The following is a 17,528-nucleotide window of genomic DNA, read 5'->3' as shown; positions in this document are numbered from 1 at the left end:
AAGATTGAATTCTGAAAACAAAGGAGAATACAGGAATATTGTTTTTTCCTGGGTAACATTTCCTTCTTGCCAAGTGTTAGCAGAACTCTGGCTAGACAAGTCCTTCATAGGTAAGATTGGTATTAAATGCTGAATTAACACAGTACCATCATAAAGGGCACAAGCATTGCAGTAAGCAGGTCTACTACTTCATCAGCTAGATACTGTTAATCTCCTATGACTTAGGTAGTTATGGTCTAAGAACAGCTAGAGTTACTTCATCATTACTGTGAGGAACGCTTATATATGCATAGGGAATGTTAACACAATTGGCCTTTAATTAGTAGCTGGATGCCATCATGAAGTATTTATAGGGTACTTGAAGAAAGAACAGTATTTTTTAGGCTTTTTTCCTTTTTATTTATTTATTCGTTTGTTTTTAGAGCTTCAAAAAACTGACTACATGGTGTTTGCGGGGAGACAGTACTATTTAGGAGACAAGTGTCAGGTTAGTACTCAAAAGAGATTCAGTTATGGTAAATTACTAAAACTACTTCAAATGGAGTATGGTAAACCATGAAATGACTTCATAGAATCTTCCAGGGCTTTTCTCTTTTTCTTCCTTGTAACTATTAATTTTATTTTAGTTTTTAATTACATTTCTTTCTAAAGATCTTTCTTTAAATATTGGGCATGAATGAAAAGCTACTTGGAAATTCATTGAGAACCAGTGATACAAATAATGTGAGTGCTGAGGTTCTGCACTGGGAGCTCAAAGTGCAAAGTATGTGCAAAACTGAGGTAGCTGTCTATTAGATTTTCACTGGAAGTCACCAGCAAGTCTGTCCAGTCTTCTGCTTCTCAATGGTAATGTAGCAGGTTTCTTTTAGGTAACTGAGAGGGAAGAGAGGGTGAAGAGTGGCTGGGAAATGCTGAAATCAAAGTCAACTTCCCTTTTGTTCTCATGTTGTATGTAGTGAAGGTGTACTTCTTAAAATCACTTTGAGGTGGTGCTGATAACTCATTTAGTGACTCTTCTAGCTCACTAGAGCTTTCTTGCTTTATTTTTTTGTTCTGCTCGAGTTCTTACATAGTGGTTCTCTTTGCTACTTACCTGTTTGCCAGTGTATGAAAGTAAGTTAGAAGGCAGGAGTCCATCTTCTTAAGCCTGTTTTACAGGAATTTGCACATTGCTTGCAAGACTGTTTCTTTTCCTTCCTTTCTTAAAGCAGTACCATGCTATCTATCTTGCCTGGTCTGTTAGTATTTGATATTGCTGGGCCCAGTTCATAACATAAAATCAGCTAGGAGCTAGGAACTTTGCTGGTTTGTAGACAGTATTTGGTCCCCTGATACTGTTTAGTTTTTTCAGGGCTTCCCTTGTTCTCTCTCCAGGTGCGTCTGGATCCTGGAGGTAAGTATTACAATGCTCATATCCAGGAAGTTGGGCAGGATGGCAACACGGTGACTGTTTTCATTGAGGAGCTGGCAGAAAAGTAAGCAATCTGGTGACAGTTTCACGTCTGAACTTTTTACAGTGGAGTCTGTGCAGTCACAGATGGTTAAGATAGGGTTGTTAAGATACTTTAAGAAGAAAAGGGAAATGAGACTTTGAAGTAAAGTGTGGCTGCTACAGGGAGATTTGCTTCCTTGTTGGTTATCACTCTTCAACTAAGATGTTACAGGAAAAATTCACTTGCTTATAATAACAAAAATCCTTATGATGCTTTATGTGAAGTCTAATTCTTCTCGAGAATCTTTGCAGTTTAGGCATAACTCCTGGATAGCAAATTATTCTCAGCTACCAGTTTCTCTGAAGCTTTTATGTTGTAATCCCAGAAAATAATGGATGTTTTTGACGAGTCTCATCACATTCACCACCTTGCTGTTCAAAGCATTTGCCCTTCTCCAAATCTGCAATTAGGCTTATCTACATTTTGCAGAAATTCTGTCTCTTTAATTGCTTCCAGATAGACTTATGAAGGCATACCAATGTAGGGAAAAAGGGCTTGACCTGTGAAGTCAGTAGCATTGGGACTGAATCCTACCTTACCTGTTCTAATGTACAAAATATACAAGTAACGGTGCTTCAGAGAACAAGAGCTTTTTTTATTCCCCCAAAGCTCCCTATAGTCAATGAGTTTGCCTTTTCCCTATTTTCTTTTTGTAGTGTTGCTTCAGCATATGTTGCTGTGTTCCTGCACATAGTGTATTCTTGCAGTGCTACTAACATGAATGTTTTTCATGTAGGCATACCGTTCCTTTGGCAAACCTAAAGCCAGTGACACAAGTGGCACCCGTCCTTGCTTGGAATGTGGTTCCCAGCCGAAAAGGAGGAAGCTATCAGAAAGTAGCAGGTGGATACTTCTCAGGAATAGGTTTGTACAAGTTTTCCAGAGGTGTTCCTTCCCTTTAGGGAGAGGTAGGATAGGGAAAGATGAATTTTAGCAATACCAGTCTCTGGATGTTGAAAGTAACTTAACTTGGCCTGTGGTATAAAATCTAGTTGTGACAAGGACTTCATGTAAAGTGATGCTTCAGACAGAAGGTTGAGTTTCCATATGTAAAATAGCAAATCCCTTGAAAATACATAGTAAGGTTCATGTTGCTCAGAATCTTAAAAAGAATTTTGACATTTGAGAACTATTTATGAAGATTCGATCTGTGAACCAAAAAGTATATCAGATTTGGCCTTAGAAGAGATGTATGGAAGGACTAGAGTTTTGCTATTGAAATAAACAGGAATTGTATTTGTTTTGTTTAGAGAATGGTTTTCTGATTGAATAAATACAGCTTTTACGAAGGTGTTTTAATACTGCAAATACTGGTTTGATCAGTTGAAGTTGGGAATGTGCTCATGTGAATGAGATACTTGTATTCTGCTTGCAGTTCAGAATGCATGTTAGGCTCTTCAAAATGAGGATATGAACTTTGTGTGTTCTGGATACTTCTTCCCTGCTATGCAGTAGGCTGATTCTCTTTGATATATCCAAATAATAACTCTTCTCAAATGATAGAAAGAAAATATAGCTCTAGAGTAACCTACTTAAAATATAAACCTCTGTTTTCTGTCCTTAACTGAAACTGCAGAAATGGATGTGAAAACACGGAAGAGATTGCTTAAGAAAGTTCGTGGAAAGGAAGTCTTTATGACAATGGCTTATAGTAGGGGTCAGCCAGTTCTCCCACCCCGGCTACAGCATGGTGTTCCCTCAGGGCGCTCTCCTCCAGTTCAGTGCTCACAGGGTGGTGGAAACATGGCACCTTATGGACCCTATCATCCTCAGAATCCTCCCCAGAGGCATAACCGTGGATTTGGAATGCCAAGGTATGAAGCCTTGAAAACCTATCTGAGGTTACTGCTTTTTCTCTGTTCTTGCTGTGGATTAGTTAGGAGAGAGCTTGTGCTATTTAATAGATAACTCTATAGAAGAGTTCCATCTGAGAGGCACTTCCTGGTAATTGCACCTTTTACCCTTTAAACTTAGGGGATCTGCCCGATTTATAAACAGGCACAACATGGTTGGCCCTCAAATAGCATTCTACCCCAGTCCAGGAAAGAGATGCTATCAGAGCTATGACAGTTTCTCCTGCAGGTCACGGTAAGTGCATACAAACCTCTCTACAGAATGTTGTACTAAAAGAGGTGGGGAGGATGGTGGGAGAGGGATGTAGAGGGATGAGTTAACTGTTAATGGCACAATATTCAACACTGGGATTATTGTGCCTTTCCAAAGAAAAGAGAGTTAAAATTGAGCAACGAAACTAAGGTGAAAATCCAGATAGCAGTGATTCTTAACCTTTCTCTTTTTTTTTTTATTTTTTAAAGTTCTATACAGCCGTAGCTGCCGTCAGATGCAGTGTGTGAATAAGGAATGTCAGTATGGGTTTGTACCGGAGAATGGAGAAGAGCCTCAAGGGTCAGAAGAAACAATAACTTTCTATGAAATTGAAGAAGGAGATGAAACTTCTTTTCCTGCCTTAGCAGTAAGTTATGAATGATGAGTATGTTGAAGCTTCGCAAAGCTTTTTAAAAAATTATGCCTTATAATAAATTAAATATTATTTTTTCTTGAAATGAGCTTTAGCAGTAGGGGAAAGGAAGGCTGAAATTGGAGGAGATCCTTAAAGCTCTGCGTAAAGCATCTATTTTTCTAAGCTTTCCCTTTCTTGTCCCTCTTTCTGTCCAGCAGCATTTGTTTTATTTTTTCTTTAGCATGTTTTAATAAAATTAGAGCCATATTTTTTACTTCCTATGGCAATTTGAAAATGAGATTTGGGGGAGAAAAAATTCTTTCCTACTATCAGTGTCTGTTTGATTTTAAGTATTGTGGGAGTTAGTACTTCAGTTGTTTTGCTGTACTCTTAATTTGTGGTTTGAATAACTAGTTTCAGAAGCTGTACAGTGATAGCCTAGATTACTCCTAGGAATTCACAGTTGAGATGTTTTGGGCTAACATTCCTGAAATTTTTTCTGCTACAGAAATGGGAGAAGAATCCAAATCTAGCTTCTAAAACTTCATAGCGTGCTACTTTCATCTTCAATCTAATACATTTTTAAACAGTGAAATCAATCTTCTTTCAATTTTTATCTAAGCTTAATAGAAGTTACACTTGCATTTAAATAAATGAGAGGATAAACCTGCTCAGTGTTCTTTCAGCAGCCTTTGTTTATTCATCTGCCTGTATTAAATGTTGATCTTTGCTCTTATTTCTTCCAATGATGTCAAGAAGTAGGGGCGTTATCTTGTAATACTCCTTTTTCTTCCCCATTCCCCCTTCCATTAAATCAGGATAGGTTTCTAGCTTGTTTTTTTTTCCTTCCCATTGCTAAGCTGTACACCTTTGGCATCCAATAAGTAGTTTTTCATGTTCATTGAGCCACTTTGTTAGTGTCAACGCCGAAGTCTCTTCCCTGCATCTTCTCCGTCTCCTTCGCTGAAGGAATTTAACATGCCCTGGAGATAAATGTTTGTTGCAGAAAAATCTGCCATCCTGCTAGAGGCCTGGTGGGAGAACCTTCTGACTCAATACCTGTACTTCACCCTTGGAGATCTTACAAGCCTCTTTTTCAATCTCATAGCTGTCCTATCTTCTGAGAGAATTGAATGTTGTAGTCATTACAAAAGAGTGAATCAGTTTCTTTTACTTATGTTTCTCATTTATGTTCCTCCTTTAGAAAACTCTAGATTGTAATTGTCCAGCTAAGGGCTGGCTTTGTACAAAGACAAACTATGTACAAGGCTTTACAACAGTCATGGGAAGTGTGATGACTGCTGGTCTCTGAATATGTCGAGCGTATCTATGTGGATCCAGCTAGTGCAGGCAGCGGGAGCTATGGCAGCTGCCAGCCATGTGATATTTCTGGATGAACTCACTGGTTGTTGGTGTGGTTGGAGTTCCTCAAGTGGAGGAATGCAGGAGTGTATGCTGGAGGTAGAGAGTCCTGGTGGGGATCTGCTCCCTCTTTTTCAGCTTTGGTTGAACCTAGGTCAGAGCTGGCTAAATTCTAATTGAGAACATCTTGACCCTGTCATATAGGACAACTGTAAGTCTTCAAAAATAAATTTTGCAAAAGATGCTAGGTGGAATGAAAGGCAAAAGAGAAATATGTCCGACTGTTCTACTGCATGCGGGGTGCAAAGTGATGGATGGAGGGACTGAATTCTAGTAAGCTTTGGTTACAGCAAGCTTGGTTTTCCAGTCTGTTTCTATTTGGCTGTGTCTTAGACATGGGAAGTCTTATACTATTTATAAATGCACACTTCTTATTTTGCTTTTTAGGGCCAGGGTAGCCCTACTGCAATTGTCCACAGTCCAGCAGGTTTTTGGGTAGCTAGAAGAGGCCCCAACTCAGTTCCAGCCAACAAGCAGCCCCTGAATTCCTCAGAGGAGGATGTAGAAGAAACAGGTCAAAATGGTGAGTTCTTAAAGAGTTAGTTATCTTTGTCTGATTTAAAAAAAAAAAAAAAAAAAGTCACTATTCCATTAAAGCTTGCTAGAACATCACTATTTTGATAACATGGGTTTGTAGCAAGGCAAGCTGCTGTGTGGTGTAGATCTGGCAATAGCAATCTTGATATTGCTAGAATAGCAAAATGGGGAAGAGGAAGATCTTGAATCCTGCTATTTTTCTGTACAAAACAAGATGATATTGAAAGCAGTTCAGTTAATTAATGCAGTGAAATTCAATTTTAGTAACTTTGGCTCTAACTTCCATTTTTCTGGAATTAAAGCTTTCTGTTCTCTCCCTTCTAGGGAAATTTCATGAAGAATATCTGTATGCACCTCCAGGTAAATAAAATGTTAGTCTTTACTGATGCTACATTTGGTGAATGTGCTCATTACAACTTTTTTAAAAGTTTCTGAACAATTAGATATAATGCTGTATTTTTTTAATTAACTTTGCCTATGTCTTTCAGATCCAGACTGTGAAACGGCAACAGTATTTAGTTCAGCAGAACCTACAGCAAACTTGGTAAGTGTTTGTCCCTGCCTGTTAAGATTCCTAATCCTTCAGGTATGTGTAACATTCTTCATGGAACCTGTCTTTGGAACCAGGCTTAACATAGTAGGTCAGAAACTGGTTTTGTCACAAAGGATTGATAGTTTTACTTCTGTATTTCTCCCCCCCCATCTCCTTTTCTTTTTAAATGGTGAGGGTTTTTGTTGGAGTCTATAAGTACATCTAAACTGTACTTTCTATCTTTCCCCTCTGCAAACCGTCTGAGCATTGTTTACTTTTCTTCCTTTTCTGTTCCAGACAGCACTTACTTTTGCCATGCCACTCGTCAAGTCATAGACTAGTTAGTCTTATTCCACCAATGTGTGATGGAAAATATCTCACCTTTGATGGAACTGGCATTGAATTTTTTTATCTGAAACTAGTCAGTGGTTACCTTTCAAGTTCTCCATTCACCTGCTGACTACAGTGTAAAAGCCAGTCCTGTGCACATTGGGATGAAACTGATCTTTCATGAGTTATGAAAGGAGCTTAGTGTAGTTCATAATTGGAAGATTCTTAGAAATCTAGTGTTTGCGGTTTTGTTACTTCTCTGCTTCTAAAATGGAACATTACTTTGGAATCCCTTCAGGAAGAAGGGCCAGTATCTGTGTCACCTCAAGATGGAGTGGCTTCCTACAGCTATCCCCAGAAGGTAATGTGTAATATGTTATTGTGGTAGCTCTTTGGAGAGATGACTGCTGTGTTTGGTCTCTTTGGGATTTTATTCTCTCTTTCTTACATGTTTTTGTTACAAATAATATAATCCTCTATAAATAAAGCATAATGGAATGGTGAAAAGATGCATTTGCAGGTTCCTGCAACTTACTGTTATTTTTAGGTTGGTATTTTTCAAGCCAATTTTTAGACAACTTGGATAACTAGCTGTCTTTACAGCTAGAGCTTTCAAAGTGCATTTTTGTGAAGTGCAAATCTCTTATATCTGTGATGTTTCCATAGCTCTTGTCAAAGTGAGTCGTAGAGGTAGTGTACTGAATACTCTGACTCTTTTGCAGGTGATGGTGAACTCTGCAGTAATTGCTACCTCCACAGGTGTTAATGCTGCTCCACCTACAGTCTTCTCCTCAAATTCTGCCTCCACACAAGCCAGTGTCACAACAGCTGTTCCCCCACAAACAGCAATTCAACCTGTTCTAATATCTCCCACTTCTGTAGGGAGGCCAGGTAGAGTGTGTGTGCTAAGGCTTTGGTCTTGGATGGTCTAGGCTTTCAGCTGCCTTCTTCACTCCCACTTTCTTTCCACATATCCAAAACAAATGTGGAAAATTACATTCAATAAGGTTACACAGCTATTGATGACTTCCATGTTTCTATGCTTTGAAGGGCATGCTTGCCTCTGTTCTTGCATGGGAATTGGAAGTCTCTACTCTGCGGTTGTTTCCCTCACCCCATCTGTCTTTATCCTTCAATGCCAGGTGTTCCACTAGCAGGTTCCTTTTTAAAGACAAGTTCATGGTTGCTTCTCCCTGTTTTGTATGGTTAATTTCCAGTATGTTGGGCTACTGGTGCAAACCTCAAGGTTTTTTTATACCTTCCAGAAGAGTCACGAGCTCAAGCACTGAATCCAGTTCATTTTTGTGAATTGTTTGTCTTAAGAAAAAGGCTTCCCTTTCTACAAAGAGGATTTTTCTTGGTTTCTGTAACTCTTTGTTTAGCATGAGGGGAAAAAAGAAACCCTCCTTCCACATTTCTATTTGTTTGATTGCTTTTTTTCCCGCTTGAAAGTTCAGTCAGTGCAGTTCTCTGTAAGCTGTCTACTTGATGACAGCTTCATGAGGAACCTGCTAGTGTTCTAGAAGTATGGGCCACCTAATAAATATCCAACAGAAATTTGTCTACAAACTTCTGCCTGATACTTGAACATTGCCTTATTTTTGTGGATTTATTGTGATGCTTTTGATGGCTTAGAGTATTCTGTTCCCTGTTCTAGGACAGATAATTATGTAAGAAAAGCCTGACCTACTTCTAGTATGAAGAACTGATTGAAAAAGAGATGTTTGTTCTTAACTGAATTACGAAGCTTGAGAACAGACAAACAGCTAAGGCATCTGAAATTGGAACCTTCCTGTCTGGTTTTAAAATTTCTTCTGGGCTTCTTTTAAAGTGGGAGGGAAGCAATTATTAAAGAGAATCGAAGTTAAAGTCACTGAGCTGAAAGGAAGGAAGTCCAGGCCTGACTGTGTAACTTATCATTTTCCTTGCTCAAATAAGAAGCCATTGTAAACTTGACTTGACTTCTGTTTCCTTCTAATAGTACCAGTTTCTTCACTGCCATTCCCAATTTATTCAGCTCCTCTTCCTCCAACTAATGAGATGGGAGAAGCTAGTGCCATTCCTCCACCTTACTCTTACGATCCCAGTGGCAGTGATCTGCCAAGAGGTAATGAAGATGTTTTGTTCTTCTTTCTATTATTACTGTGCTTCAGCATGCTTCTGGCTTGTGTTCTTTATGAAACTGAACAGAATACCTGTAGTGACAAGAAATGGCTCCCTGCAACTCAGAGGCAGATAAAAATATTTTGGATGCTTATGGTAAAAATTCCTAGTTCTGAATACTAAGTTCATATCAGGCTCAAGCATGATTTACTGCAACTTTAGACCACGTCCTAAAGATTCAGGTATCAGTGGAGAGAAGAGTGCACGTTCTGTATCTTATCAGCACTGCATGGAATAATTTTTTCTGATAACTTGATTTTTTTAAATGCATTCAAAGTTCTGGTATTGCACAGTTCAGTGGATATTGTGTGTTGTCCTATATACTATATAGAACATATGTACTATATATAAAGTGTAACTCTTAGATGCCATTCTGTATTGTCATAAATATGAGTGCAAGGGTTTCTGTTCTGTGAATGCACAGCCTTTCTGTAAACTGTCATTGGTTATAACAGCATTTTTTAAAGTGGATTTTTGCTCCCGAGCAACAAGCATGGAAGAACCAATGCAGTAGCCATAGCACTCAAAATTGGCTTTCAACTTTGTCAGCTTGAATTGAGTTTTGTTTCTGAAGTGGTGGTCTTTAATCAGCTGGCACTTCCTGCTTAATACCTGCATGCTGTGCGAAGCTGCATCAGGCAGCATAGCTTGGTAAACAGTGCAGCAGCAGTGCTTGAGAGTTTATTAATATAGCTCCTTGTTCTGTCATTGTGGCTTTCAGGACACAAATTGGGCCTGGAGTTTGCAGAATTCTTTTTAATAACCTAAAGATCAAGCCATCTGCTGTCCTTGACTGTGAGTTAAGTGCCTCAGCTATAAGAATGACAGTGCTGCTTATTATTATGCTATATATCTTGCTTTGCTCTTGGTAGGAATGCTTTGAGGCCCAAGTGTGCCACTATCACATCACTGCACACATCTCAAAAGGCAGATAAAACTATTATGATGCACTGTCTCAGCTGATAAAGAATTTCATGGCTATGTGTAGTTTTGGGCAGCTGTAGAAAATCCTTTCTTTCCTGCACATGTCCCCATGCTCAGCCTTCTGATGGTGCTCTGGCTCAAACTGCCCTAAGGATTAAAATTTAGAAGAATTGTAAAAACAGATTTGGTTACTCAGCCTGCTTGTTGGATAGAAAGGTTCATTTGGTCATAATGTCATCCTCAGGGTGGAGCACAGATGCTCTGGATAAGTGCTGGTGTTCAGTTATGGCTTACCTGTGTTGCAGCTGCAGCGAGTACAGCAGCTTCAGCTGTCGCTGCCTCCTCTGACAGGTAGCACACAGGCTGTTTTTGGCAGTACTGAGGCCAACCTAAAGATGAGCTATAGCCTGTACTTGAGAGCAGCAGTGCAAAACTGTCAGCTTGTGTTTGTTGTTCTTGCACTGGGTCTATCTCTGTGCGTTGGCCAAAGTACATGTTTTTTATGTATTCCTCCCATAGACTGGATTTGAATGTGTGTGTTTCTGTAGCCATCTAGAGAGACAGAGAGGCTGCTGTGACTTTTATCAAAGGCTTACCTTTAACTGAAATACCTGAATCTCCCACTTTCTCTTCTGCTAATATGGAGAAGTAGCCTTTGATTCAGGGTCGAACAAGGAAAAGAACTGTCTGCATAACTGTAGGGTCTGTAAAATCCAAGCATTTCTTTTTCCACCATTTTGAACGCTACAGTTTCAGTCTAGCTATCTGACTCGATTTCTTCACCACCATCACCCTGGAAAAACAAAACAAAAACAGCATGCTCTTGGAACTGGCTGTATTTCAGATGTATGGCAGTTCTGAGTTTTGCTGCTTCAGAATAGAAAGCTTCTGACTTTTATTCTGAAATCTATTTGAAGGTGGAGTAATGCAAATTGTTCTCATGCTTGATTCAGCATACTGCCATTTGAAGTAGTTTCATTGTCCCTGTATGGAAGTCGCATGAAAGTAGTAATCCTAGAGGGCCAATTTTAGATAATATAAAGAGCTACTGTTGATATCTACAGTTCAGGTAGCTGCATCTGGTGGATTGTAAAGCAGCTTTGGGCCAGAATGTTAAGGGGTCTTTCAGTTGCATTTACCATGTAACATGTTTATTTTGCCAGCAGTTGATCTGGAAGTAAGCAGAATGCAAAAACTTCTTGGCATGACTGCTCAAGGTCTTCTCTTAGAAGCATTGCTAATGTGTTTTGCAATAACTCCTTTGCTGGTATTCTCAATTGCTGTTTTTTAATCTTGAGTATTTGACTTACTACTTCCCTACTGCAGTAGTACCACTGGAGATTATTTTATATACACATCAGAGTTGTCTTCCGCTTCAGTTAAATGCCCTTTACTGAGGTTTTCAGCACTTGGAGAATTGGGTGTTAAGTGTGCTGACAGGAATCTGGAGTGGATATGGATTAATAACCTCTTCAGACCCTTGCCTGCAGCTCTTCAGCTTGCTCATCATAATACTGGCCATGTCCTTCTGGAGATAGGCTCCGATTTTCTTTTTTTTTTTTTCCCCCCCCCAGGTACTTTTATGGTTAGTAGCTAATAGGAAATTGCACGTAGCATTTTTCCTTTTCTACAAGGAGACGCTGAGTGTCACTGCAGTGTCACTGCATAATCTTTAGGTTGAGAAATCCAGTAGTTTTGGAGTAGGGCATGTTAAAGTATTTACATATACTTGACTTAGAGAGTTCTGTGTAGTTTGCTTTAAAAAAAAAAAACAAAACTGCTTGACTGGTATTTGGCATGGCATGGTGGCACGGCTTGAAATCTGACTTTAACAGACTGAAGTCATACTGATGAGGAAGACAGTGCCCTAATATTCATTGATACATCTGTATTCCAATTCTCAGAGTTGCTGGAATATTTTTAATGACATTTAGGGCTTGTGAAGTGGCTTCTATTAACACAGCGACCTTAGGTATCTTACTCTCGTCTGCTTCCTTGTGTTTGAAGCAGCTGTGTAGGCTGCTTGCTGTTATTACAGTGTTCTGGAGACTGCTCCTTTCCTGTGGCAGCATTTGGGATTGATCTGAGCTACTCAACTGAAAAACAAACTTTGTCCTCATGGACCGTAAGATTAAATTTTATCAGTAGTTGATGTGATCTTCATATTTTCATGCCACAGTGGTTAACTTCTTCTGGCTTAGCTGTTATTTCACACGGTAATTTTGTTATACTGAAGACTGACTTGACTTCTAGACATCTGAAAGAAGAATACAGATAAAAAACTGGTCCCCTACTGTACTGGCTTCTGTTCCAGAACTCTCCAGACGTCAGTATTTCCTGTATCAGTTTGTCACTTCAGTCTCCCAGCTCCTCCTTTGTACTGTTATCTCTGCTATGAAGCAGCTGTTTCATTCAGTTCTTAGGTTTGTTTTGCATATATTTGCATAATCAATTGAAAAACAAAATCAAATTAAAAAAATCTTTCCAAGGTAGATGCAGTTTCAGCTAGATACTAAGAAGCTGACGTTTATGTGAGCCTTCCAGTTATTTTTAATATTTAACTGGTTAATGTCAGAGCCAAATCACCAGCACTTTTGAGCGTAAGCTGTTAGCTGTTTTTGGAAAATGCACGCAGATCCTTCCTTGCATTTAAGTAGATTGTGCCCTGATGTGTCCAATATGCTGAACAGTAAAAGAGTTGAGAATTGGCAAAAGAGGAACCAGTCCTCATTCATTTCAAAATAGGGATTTGCATTTTCCATTCTATTCCTGTTTGCAGCAGACAACAATACTCAGTACTAGAGAAGAGCAGGGCTATGAAAGCATGCGTGTGCAGTAGCTGAATAGCAAGCAGGAAACCCATGTGGAGGCTCTAGTCGAGGGAAGAACAGAGGTGGTAAGAAATCAGCAACACTCCAGAGTTTCCATATAACCCAAAGTTGAAATCCTTACCAGCTTGCTTATCTCAAGTCATTTCCCTGCTTTGCTGCTTTGATTTATTCAGATCCTCTCAGTACTAAATGAGACCTAACCTATTGCTGTTGAATAGGTGACTGTCCTTCCTGAGCCTTTAAAAAAAGTCTTTATTTAAGACTGAGAAATGCGTTTCTTGTGCACATTTCTGGAACTGCATCATGGGTTTAAAACATGCTTGCTTCTCCTTTGCTTTCACTGGCAAACCTGGAAGGTTTTAAACAGCTTCACTTCTTCTGGGACTGTTAAGACTTTGAAAACCATGTTATGCTTGGCAACTCTTTTTAAAGTTCCTCTAAGCTGCTGGGATTGCTGGGAGCAAGTTATCCAATATATTACACAAACATCTAACTGGATTAGCTTTAAAGATGCAGTATTTATAGCAACCATTTAAACTCAAGATATACTTTTTACCCTCAAAACACTGAAGAAAAAATAATGCTAGAATAGTTACTTCTTGAAGTGACTTAAAGTGTTCTCAATGTACGTAGAATTCTTTATGCTCATCAGTTTATGCTCATCTGCTCTTTAATGCTATATCCTTTAATTTCAGATACAAAGGTCTTGCAGTATTATTTTAATCTGGGATTGCAAGTAAGTGCCTTTAAAGTGAGTACAGCAAATTGCCTGTAAAAACTGCTACTTTTCTTGACAGATGTACTGATGTATTTAAGACTTCCAAGTGTGTGCTAAATGTGCATACTGTGTAGCTGACTATCATTATAAATAAGCTTGGTTGGAGGTATTCTAACTCAAATTGTAAAGCACATTAGTATGTCTGGTAGTTTACCCTGATTTTTGTGGAGGATGATGAATAAATATTCTCTCAGTGAAGGTAAAGGGGAAACGTGATCTACTAGGAAAACTTGTCGTCTTAGGTGAGATACCAAAGGCTGGTTAGAGATGAATGGTTTGAGTCCTCTGGGATGTGCATGGCTCAGACCAGTTAGCACCATTTCTCTGTCCTGGGAACCACTGCTCTGCTAAAGAGCACTGTCTGCAACAGTTGTCTGTGCACCAGCAGTCCTGGGTAACTCTGGAATCTGAGAAGTAAAAGCAGTATGCCAGATTCTTCAACTAAAGGAATGGAAAAATCTTGAATACAACAAAGTTGATTACAGAGAATCAGAACTCCCTCTTAAGAAATAAAACAGGATAGAACTGAGTTGGTAGTTGCAGCTATTACAGCAAATTTTCTTACAGTCTTTATTCTTTTTCTCCTTCGTATATAATGTTATCCTACAGTAGCGGAAGGGAAAAATGCACATATTACTACTCTTTGATATGAAACTAGTTGTGATTTGAAGGAAGAATGGAGACTGCCTGACCTTGTTTTCTTATTTTTCTTCTCAAAGTACTATCACCAGAGTTACTGGCATTCCATGGTCTATGTACAGCCAGTGCCACCAGCATCATCTGTGGAGGCTTATCCAGCATATGCTGAGCCAGCTCATGTCCTGGATCAGTCAGTACCTCAGCTCTATGATGCTGGGCGAGCTGAGGTCCATCAGATTCCCCTCGATGTGCCTACAAATGGTTAGTATTTGACTACAGGACCACATACAGAAACTATGAATAGTGAGGTAATGGCTTTCAGAGTCTGGCTGCTCCACAGGAGTTGCTTTCTTGTATCTTTATAGTATAGGAAGCATGGAAGGACATAGTGCAGACATTGTAATGAGTTATCGTAAGTTCCTTTTTACTTTTGGACACCAAATAATGTTGCATTCATGCTGATGAAAGTAATAAATAAGAGTGGAAGATGGTAGTAAGTATGTGTATTCTTTTCTTTTTTAAGGTAACTTCCAAAACGCAGAGCCTCCAGCCCTGTCCCATGGCACGGTGTATTACCCAGTGGTGTCAGACCCATACAACCAGCCATCTGCTCCAGGGTTTGACTCTTGCATCTCTCTAGTACCTGCCTATCACTGTATTGGCTCGTGGCATTCATTAAATCCACCATATGGAAATTCTCCACGAGTTCCTAATGCTGTAAGTTCCGGACAGCTGCACCAAGTCAGCTATGTTGCCTCACCTAACCCTGCAACACATTATGTGCATCAAGGAATGTAAGTCCGGGAGGGTGTAAGCTCATTTCTTGCACTTAGTTTTTCTCATGTCTTTTTTCATCAACTTACATTGTTTTGTAAGTCTTTGTCTCAGTGGGCTGGGGTGACGGATTAAATTGTGTTCGATTCCATGTTTCTTTCCAGGTTTATGCTAATGATAATCAGCTTGACTGGATGAAGTTTTGGTAGTTCATTTAAGGCAGCATAGGAAAGGCGTATATGTAAACTAGCTCAGGGGAACACAATGTGTGTATTAGACTACATAAAAAAATGTGTAAAAACATACTGTCACTAAGGGAAAATTGCATTACGTACCTGTGTGAGTGGGTACACTACAACACTTAAACACATGGTTCTTGTACAGCACAGCTGCCGTTACAACCACAGCAAAAAATTGGGTGCAGAGTTTGTTAGAGGACAGAATAGCTTGAAATAAGTTGGTGTTCTCAGATTTCACAAAACAAAACTTTTTTTGCCGTTGGTAATCACATATTTGTAATATGTGATTTTGTTCTGTGTTGGCTTCGTGTCTCCTAAAAGTGTAAGATACTGCTTCAACCTGTTCTACTGCATATCGGTGTGTATTTGTAAGATATGTTTTGTGAAAGCTGTTGCACGAGTGGTGGTAGTTCTGGTGTCTAATTTGCACTGATAGCACAAAATAAAAGCATCTAACCCATGGAAATGCGTGGTTGTTCATTACCAGCACTTCACGTTCATGACAGTAATTTACCCAGCGGACAGCACTGAAGAAATACTGTCTTGTTTAGGGTAAGGCCGCTCCTGCCTCCAGTGGGAAAGCATGGGCTTTTTCAGCATGAGACTGCAGCTGCAAACTCTAGCTGTTTCTGTATCCATAGAACCTTGCACTGCATGTGCAGAATTATCATGTGGTGGCTGCCAGCTGGAGCCTGCTCACAGCCACGGACAGGGTGGTGGCATAGCCCTGTTCTAGGAGTAATGAGCAGGGGCACAAGTGCAGGTTAGGAGAGCTTGATACCAGGGTCCCAGAAAAAGAGCAAAGTAATCTGTTTTCCAAGGCTTGGTTTTTCACATGAATTCAGCATTTGGGTCTTGGAGCTGCCTTCCGAAACTCATGGCTGCCAGATTTTGTAGGGAACTTGAGTTGTCATAATTGAAACACAGCCTGCGTGGGGGACATATGGTACAGATAAGGAGGTGCTGTCAGTTGCTTCAGAAAGTGGCACAGTTGTTATTTGATAAAGTTGAAAGTAATTATGTGTGCCCCTGCTACTGTTCTGTGAATTTATACAGCTGAGTAGGGATGAAAAGAGGAGTGACTGTGCTAAACAGGGAGGGAGTATGTTTCCATCAGTATACCTGTTAAGTAAACACGGGATGAAAGTCACTCCTTACTGTTTTATTCTAGCCTATAAAGACTCAAAGTTGTGTTATGTTTTTTTTTTCTTTTTTTGCCCCTCTGTTAATAAAAGTGGTTATTTACTACTTTTGGCTAGGAGGTTGTATGCTTCTTGGCTTCTAGTTTATTTCTTCAGATCTCCAATTACTGCTGTACATTTAACTTAGGGATTTAATGTAACTCTTTTGAGTTGGAGGGACCAGAGGGAAAATCAAGGTGTGATGGAAATGATCCCTGATTAGCTGATATTATTTTGACCTGCTGTACTGTTTGAAAAGATTCCACAAAGGAGCTGGAGACCATTAGGACTTCAGCCTCAGCGCTTCTGCCTTTTTGAAAGAGTGCTCTTAACTTACACAGGCCTCTATGAGAACAGGGAGCAATGCCACAAGTTTTCTTATACTTCCTCCAAAAAATAATTCACCAGGTAACCTCTAAAGGGAATCTGCAAACCACGTGACTAACTTTATGCACCTGAAGATATTTCAGAAGTGCAGTCTCCATCATGGAGTCATCAAATGTTTCCACTTCAGTCTAGAGTGCCATCATCTGTCATATCAAAGTTGCTGTTAGCACTGGAGTGAATCTCTCCACTTCAGCTGTGAATAATGCCTCTTTCCTTACACTGTCAGTGAGACAGCCTTGCTTTTTTTCAGTGCAAACGGTTATCATAGCTGGAAGTTATGTTTTATCTTTCAGTATTTATTTGTCTCCAGGAGTCGACTTCTTTTTTTCCTCTTAGAAATAAAGACCAATGATTGTGATAGGGAGTCAAGTTTTTCTCTCTTCTCACCCTTCTAGTAGCTGGGTTTTTGTTAGCTGTGGCATTGGTAACCCTGTTAATCACCTCAATTGATGTATATTTAAAAAGAAATACCACTGCAATTTTCATACTTGTAATCTGGATCTGGTGAACTTGCTCATGGATCTGATACACACACAGGCACCTCAGCTGTGATGTTTTTATCAGGGCTGTTGAGGCTCAGAAGCAATTCTTTAAACTAGCACGCAGGGGCTGTGGAGCAGTTAGTGTGCTGGAGCAGGTTCATCCCCGTCCTCTGTACGGTAGAAAATGGTGCTTCTGTATTACAGCATAAAGCTGTAATGTTAAAAGTACACTGAAATAATGGGGAAGGAGGGTCTAAGAGTTGCTGCTGTTGGAGTAGTGGTGTTGAGGACCTTGGCTTCACTGGGAGTATGTGAAGGTGTGAATAGCAAGATAGGGGCTCAGAGTTATTTTTTT

At 39.6% G+C, this 17,528-nt stretch overlaps 1 protein-coding gene across 1 annotated transcript in view; it reads left to right on the top strand.

The window, feature by feature from the left end:
• LOC100551113 (putative bifunctional UDP-N-acetylglucosamine transferase and deubiquitinase ALG13) overlaps positions 1 to 15,665 on the top strand; it is a gene marked incomplete at its 5' end in the record, with an annotated part of 23,920 nt that extends 8,255 nt beyond the window's left edge. Inside the window, 15 exons of the mRNA XM_031554733.1 lie at positions 423 to 487; positions 1,375 to 1,475; positions 2,230 to 2,357; positions 3,070 to 3,307; positions 3,468 to 3,581; positions 3,810 to 3,966; positions 5,764 to 5,899; positions 6,238 to 6,273; positions 6,402 to 6,457; positions 7,074 to 7,136; positions 7,498 to 7,666; positions 8,757 to 8,882; positions 13,389 to 13,429; positions 14,191 to 14,371; positions 14,634 to 15,665. Coding sequence (XP_031410593.1) covers positions 423 to 487; positions 1,375 to 1,475; positions 2,230 to 2,357; positions 3,070 to 3,307; positions 3,468 to 3,581; positions 3,810 to 3,966; positions 5,764 to 5,899; positions 6,238 to 6,273; positions 6,402 to 6,457; positions 7,074 to 7,136; positions 7,498 to 7,666; positions 8,757 to 8,882; positions 13,389 to 13,429; positions 14,191 to 14,371; positions 14,634 to 14,908 — 1,886 coding nt within the window. The remainder of the gene's footprint in view (positions 1 to 422; positions 488 to 1,374; positions 1,476 to 2,229; positions 2,358 to 3,069; positions 3,308 to 3,467; positions 3,582 to 3,809; positions 3,967 to 5,763; positions 5,900 to 6,237; positions 6,274 to 6,401; positions 6,458 to 7,073; positions 7,137 to 7,497; positions 7,667 to 8,756; positions 8,883 to 13,388; positions 13,430 to 14,190; positions 14,372 to 14,633) is intronic.
• Between the last annotated feature and the right edge of the window lie 1,863 nt (positions 15,666 to 17,528).

The sequence above is a fragment of the Meleagris gallopavo genome, chromosome 9 (genome assembly GCF_000146605.3).
Source record: "Meleagris gallopavo isolate NT-WF06-2002-E0010 breed Aviagen turkey brand Nicholas breeding stock chromosome 9, Turkey_5.1, whole genome shotgun sequence".
In the NCBI taxonomy this organism is placed as follows: Eukaryota; Metazoa; Chordata; class Aves; order Galliformes; family Phasianidae; genus Meleagris; species Meleagris gallopavo.
Note: the sequence above shows the minus strand (reverse complement) of the source record. Positions and strands in the feature narration are given on the sequence as shown.